This window comes from Lolium perenne, chromosome 4 (assembly GCF_019359855.2).
Source record: "Lolium perenne isolate Kyuss_39 chromosome 4, Kyuss_2.0, whole genome shotgun sequence".
Classification (NCBI taxonomy): Eukaryota; Viridiplantae; Streptophyta; class Magnoliopsida; order Poales; family Poaceae; genus Lolium; species Lolium perenne.
Window position 1 is genome coordinate 254984847 of NC_067247.2, and position 6631 is coordinate 254991477.

The 6631-nt window shown below is 41.1% G+C and overlaps 1 protein-coding gene across 2 annotated transcripts; it reads left to right on the top strand.

Annotated features, from left to right (window-relative positions):
* The first annotated feature begins 1103 nt into the window (after nt 1-1103).
* On the top strand, nt 1104-5689 carry LOC127332211 (sugar transporter ERD6-like 16). Of its 2 annotated transcripts, XM_051358484.1 has the most exons (18): nt 1104-1455; nt 1611-1673; nt 1870-1959; nt 2048-2107; nt 2191-2256; nt 2422-2487; nt 2572-2647; nt 2729-2793; nt 3116-3208; nt 3300-3380; nt 3520-3604; nt 3680-3723; nt 3804-3866; nt 3952-4011; nt 4532-4585; nt 4801-4860; nt 4969-5083; nt 5341-5689. In XM_051358484.1, the coding sequence occupies exons 1-18, from the start codon at nt 1144-1146 to the stop codon at nt 5460-5462; spliced, it is 1575 nt and encodes a 524-aa protein (XP_051214444.1). In that variant the 5' UTR covers nt 1104-1143; the 3' UTR covers nt 5463-5689. The 2 variants fall into 2 exon arrangements, 1 of the variants encoding a protein (XP_051214444.1); XR_007870278.2 differs by lacking the exon at nt 5341-5689 and having other exon boundaries at nt 4532-4624; nt 4969-5035.
* Nucleotides 5690-6631: the final 942 nt, after the last annotated feature.

The window sequence follows — 6631 nt, forward strand, 5'->3', positions numbered from 1 at the left end:
CTCTTATGTTATCGACACCAATTGTACATGGATAATGGAGCAACAAATCACATCATGGGCGAGTTGGAGAAGGTGACTATCCACGACAAGTATCAAAGATAGGATGAAATCCACACCGCCAAATGTGCAAGTATGAAAATTAATTAGTCATTCGGTTATTTAAACAATATCCTTCATGCGCCAAATGCCTCTAAAATCTCGTCAATCGCATTATTATTGGTAATCATTCTTATGTTGAGTTTTGGCCAAAATTCTTTTTGATTAAGGATCAAGTCACGGGAGAGTAATCTATCAAGGCAGGTGTAGATGAGACCTCTACCCATTGATTCCGCATGCTTCGACTCCCGACAAACAAGCTCTTGGTGCTACTAAGGTTTCCTCTTCGAGGTGGCATAGTTTGGCTTGGCCAAAATGCTTCGACTCCCAATAAACATGTATTTCGAGTCTTTCATAATTTCCAAGCACTTGTTGAACGCAAATTTGGAAGAAAATTCTTGCCCTCAATCTGATTGGGGAGGTGAATATGATTTTGTTTTTTTTTCAAAAGATTGGCATTTCAGGGTTGTGATTGTCGAGAGATCGTGAAACAAAAAGTGGTTACAACTCATGTATGTGAAATGTGAAAGTGAAAACCGGCTGATGCTAGGAGACATTATTAGTTGAATATGCGGAAGTACTACATTACAGGAAGCTGGTATTGTTCTGTGTTGACAGACGGATGATCCGCCGGTACTTGAATTTGTGAGTTTGTTGCTTTAGCGCTACCGTTGAGCTGAATATGTTGTTTATCTACTTGCTGAATTTCAGATGCATGGTGTATCATGAGGTTTAAATCAGACGAACACACTATCGATTAGGTCTAGCAGACATAATAAGTAAGTGGATTAAAAGAGGTACAGTACGTGTCATAATTATACAGAAATACTCGATATTTGAGTGTCTACTGGTGCTCCATTTCGCCAAAGTGTTCTCTCCTGGAGCTAGCAGAGCCGCAAAGGTACTCGCCATATGGGTAGATAGACGATTAATATTGCGCATAAACCGAAAATGTGTTGCCGCATGATAACAAAATTATGAAAAGATTGCGCCGTCTAAAAAGAGCACACAAAAAATATGTGATGCCCAGCGTTTTGAAGGCCACGGATGGCTGCCGCGTTCCCCCTGTCCACGGCTCCGCCGCTCCCCCTCCGCCACTCAGCCGCCGGCATCTCTCTCGCCTTTCGCCTCGGACGCAGCCGCCGGACGCGGCATGATGTCCACTGCGCGCTCCGGTTGCCGGCAGCGGCCGCCGGCGTCACATGCGGTCAGACGCGGAGAGCCACGGCCGTGGCTGCGGCCCAAGGCCAGGCGGCAGCCGGGGAGGGCATCCACGATAGCGCCGGGGATGGATCGCTCCGGATGGTCCTGGTCAGCACGGCGGTAGCCGTTTGCGGCTCCTTCGAGTTCGGCACCTGTGTAAGACTACAGCAGCTCACTCCTTTAACTCTAATGCCTAGTAGAGGCTGCTATTGCTCGAGCAGGACTGTGTGTGAGAGTATGGTGATTTCAAGAATCACGAGTTGCGTATTGCTTCCGATATGGCTCGCCATGATGGAATGTATGATATGCAGGTTGGGTATTCTGCTCCGGCTCAAGCTGGAATTGTGAGCGACATTGGACTGTCCAATTCAGAGGTTGGTCGTGATCTTTTTCGCTTTTCATGGCTGTAGACTGATGTATATAATTGGTGTGTCTAGTAACGGTAGTGGACTGCAACTTCGCTTGATAAAACATGTACACTTGTGAACTGTGCCATCAATCTAACATGGTCATGGTGTTCAACTCTTCATTGCTTTCAGTGACTAATTCGATTCATGATTAACCTTCTAGTATGGCGTCTTTGGATCTATCTTGACGATTGGTGCGATGATTGGCGCTCTGACTAGTGGCCGCCTTGCAGACACTCTTGGACGCAAAATGGTGAATTACTTTGATGATTTGGATGACTAGCAGACTGTTTAATTCCCGTTAGTCCTCACAATATCTCCAACATTTGCATTTTCTACAGACCATGCGGCTGGCAGCAATTGTAGGCATTTTTGGTTGGCTTACGATATACTTCGCCAAGGTATGTTCCTCTCTCAACTATTTTCTTTTTCAGGCTTGTTCTGGGTTTCGAGAGCTTGAAATATTGCCCCCCATGACATAAAGGGTGCTACAATGCTTTACCTAGGAAGAGTCTTGCTGGGCTACTGTACTGGTGTTCTTTCCTATGTGGTGAGCCATGAGAATCCCTTAATAAGTTCTCAATTTGCACCTGACTTTGGTTCTCTATTTTAGTTTTCCTCTTTTGAACACTGTTTTATTTAATTACTGTCAAGCAACACTATGTTCGCCACATGATCGACGTAGCATCCTAGTGTACTAACATTACCCACACAGGTGCCTGTGTTCATATCTGAAATAGCACCAAAGGATCTCCGAGGAGGCCTTGCAACCTCAAACCAGGTTGGAGGAAGCCGGGCAGAATCTTGATGTGTTTGAAAATTTAGTAAAGATGGAAAATTAACACAGGCTCGTCTGTAAGTGCAGTTGTTTATTTGTTCAGGGTGTTCAGCTGCCTACATTATTGGAGCACTGCTTTCGTGGCGCTCTTTGGTTCTTGTAGGTAATATACATTATCTCTATATGGATGGTCGCATATCCATTACGCAGGAGAAATCAAAACAGCATTTGCATGTTTATGCAGGATTACTGCCTTGTGCTTTCCTCCTTGCGGGTCTTCTCTTCATTCCTGAGTCTCCAAGGTGGCTGGTAATAGCAAACATGAATGCCAAATTTCTCCAAGCTACCGGATATTTTACAAGAATTTACTGATCAGTTGGTGTTTATCATGGTTTTAATTTCGTCTGAGGAAGCAACCATGGCGTGCTTAATAATTTTCATCAATATTTCTATTTATATGAAATAAGAAAATACTGCAACAAAACCATTTTACTTTGCAATCAAAATATTTTTTATTACATTCATTTGTGATTAGTGAATGCAAGTATGCAACGCATGACGTTTTGTATCTAAGTTATGGATTCTCATAAAATACTTTCATACTAAAGTTCATTTTTCAATAATATGGTAGGCCAATATTGGGAAAGAGAAAGAATTCCGTGCTTCACTGCAAATGCTTAGGGGTGAAAAGGCTGACATATCTCGAGAGGCTACAGAAATTAGAGTTAGTTTCGTCCTTATATCTCTCTTATTTGTCAACATTTATAATTTAGGCAAGAGGTTATTCAAAATAATCACCTGCCATTCTCATGCAGGAGTATATTGAATCAGTTCACAGTTTACCTACGGCCAGGATTCAAGACTTGTTTGACAGCAAAAATATGTACGCAGTCATTGTAAGAACTAAGAACTAAGAAATTCACCAAGCTCCTTCATTTCAAAAGTTCCTATATTTCTTCCTGAAAAGAAGTTTAGAACTATATGTCGCTCTCCAAAAAGAGAAGTTCAGTTCACACATATAGGTTTGATGCACAGGTGGGTGTTGGCCTGATGGTCTTTCAGCAATTGGGAGGAATAAATGCGCTAGGTTTCTATACAAGCTATATTTTTTCCTCTGCAGGTATCCAAATGCCTTTTTTTTGCCACTTCACTGACAAAAGGAACTTTATGTAATTATTCTTCTCCAAAATTTCAGGGTTTTCTGGTAAACTTGGGACCACCTTGATCGGCATTATTCAGGTTCAGGATAATCCATTTTCGTCAAGTACTATACTAGCTTAATGGCTGCATCAATTTGTCCATAACTGTAATTATTTCAGATTCCGATCACATTATTTGGGGCCCTTCTAATGGATAGGAGTGGAAGAAGAGCCCTTTTACTGGTATGGAACTATGGATAGTCCAAAACTGAGTCGATGCAGGGAAATTAAAACAGAACAACCTTTGTGATACTCTTCTATCATTTAGGTCTCTTCATCTGGCACATTTGTGGGCTGCTTTCTGACGGGGCTATCATTCTACTTTAAGGTAAAAATGTTCAGAAAAATATTCTATTGATCTACGATGGAACAGTACATTTTAAATTTTGAACTGGCAATCATTTATGGATGCTAAGACATTGAGAAATTTGGTCTGTTTGCTCATCTAAATTGATCTGTTAATCGCCTAGTTAGTATTTTTCCAACCACATCAACCAAAGGTGAACCGTCTTGAATATGAAGCAAGTACAGTTATCAAAGTTTCCCAGTTTATACCTGGCGATGGAAAAAAGAATACCATGCATGAGGCTCTATTAAAGTTGCGCAACTGCACACACCAAATTCCCATGTAGGAAGCTCTATTAAATAATTATGTTTTGGAGGGTGAAATATCAAAAAATCAAGCAGATCAAATCAGCAGAGTTAATTACTTGGAAAAACTTGAACTGAATTTACAATTTGGAATGTTCAGATTCTATCACTGTATTTCTATCTCGGAAACAGTTTGTTAAGCAAAGTATGTACTTTCCCTCTATTTTGACTTTTTTAATTTTCTTGTCATGTTCCAGGCGCAAGGATTATACACAGAATTGGTTCCTACATTGGCTCTTTACGGCATATTGGTACAGTGAATGCTGTAACTAAAACATTTACAATTTTGTGTAAGCCAATGTAAAAATGATAAATGGTTACATATTTCATCAGTATCTGTCATTCTTAAATAAATTGCCAGTAACACAGCTAGAGGATCATTTTGTACATACTAAGATCGATAATTTTTCTGGCACGGGTCTTTGAAGTTTGGAAATGATATATTCTGACCCTGCTTCCTAAATAGGCATACTATGCGGCATACTCAATTGGAATGGGACCTGTTCCTTGGGTTATCATGTCTGAGGTATGAAATGACCATGAAATTAATGCTGGATGATGCTCGCATTTCCTGGCAATCTTGAAGGAACTCATCTTTATAACTAAACTAACGATACTTTATTTATTGGCAAAGATATTCTCGATCGACATGAAAGCAATAGCCGGAAGCTTGGTAACCCTGGTTAGCTGGATTGGTTCCTTTGCAATATCGTATTCATTCAGCTTCCTTATGGATTGGAATTCTGCAGGTAACACATGTTCAACCCTTGCATAAGTAGGATAGTTAGAAAAGGAAGTAGAACAACCATCATTGTATGTACTTGGGATAGCTGAGTAATATCTCATTAGCAAAATATGTTTCAAACGGAATTATCGCCAACGGGTGTTGTTCTTTTCCTACTAGCATATCGGTCGCTTTCTTTTTCCCGTGAGGTTGGTTCCAGTTATCGCCCAATGGTTCCCCGTTAATATTTATGCTCACGTTTACTCTGATTCCTGTGTGTAGGCACCTTCTTCTTGTTCTCTGCAGCGAGCCTTGTTACCGTGTTGTTCGTGGCAATGCTAGTGCCAGAAACTAAAGGGAGAACGCTCGAAGAGATCCAAGAGTCACTAAAGGCCAGCGCATGACAAACTAAGAGAGTGTGGATGATCTAGCATGCATGCTCGTTACAAGTCGCTTCTGTAGATTGATCTAAGAAAAACTAGTAAGACTGTACCTGTTGTAAATTCCCGTGTACCTCTTGTTACCCATTAGAAGGCTTGGCCCTGAGTGCCGACTTGTCAAGAGACAAATTGCATGAATCATGATGCGTTGCGACAATTGCTTTGATATATGCTTTGGCTTGTGCCCTGTATTTCGTGTGTTTTGTCTGTGACTGATCATACTTTATGCGTGGGTGAATAGTCACAGTGAAGAACAGATGATTCCTTGATTCCATCTGAACAGAGTTACACATTGGGCAAGAGTAGTCAGGCATGAAGAAGTTCATTCTATGAAGAAGTTGTCGACTATTCAGTCTATCCAGTACTAGTAACCAAAAAAAAACTTTATGCTTTGATTGACAACAGAATTCCCAACCATTTTAGGATGGACACCCGGTCAAAAAAATTTTAGGATGGACAGACTTTGAAGGTAACACATATATACTACCAAAAGCAGACCACTTATCATTGATATCAGACTCATGAAGGCCCTAAAAAATGTCTTGCAGCTGATGAAGCTCAGAGTGAGCTTCAGTAGAAAGAGGCAGATGTAAATGGTCCACTAAATGGTCCACTAATGAGTCAAGAGCCATACTTTAGTGGACCATTTACAATGAAGCACTTTCATCCTTAGAGGAGGAAAATAAGTGTGGGAAGCTGTCCTTTGAAAGGATCTGCAGACCATTTATCATGCCATAAGAGAACTGAGAGTACACAGATCATTGGGCTATATCCTTAAAATAGGCAGACACTTAAGGCAATCTCTCCACCAAAAGGAGACATCATCATGCACAGGATCTACGTGCTACCTCGCGGGCACCAGGGCATTTCCTCTCCAACGCCATCTCCCCTCCTGTTCCGCCCTGTCTCCCCGGTCTGCTACTTACCTATGGATCACCATCGATTCGTAGCTCCTTGGCCCCTTCTAACCAGTGTTCTTCAGATGTATTTTACACATTTTTTGTGCACGTTATTGTCCTATGAATATGGTTATGGATTTTTCTTTCATTTTGGTTTTGAACGGTTGGGATATGTAGTTTTGTGTCTGTGTATGCGTTTGGGAATTTATTATCACTCTGTACATGATAGATTGA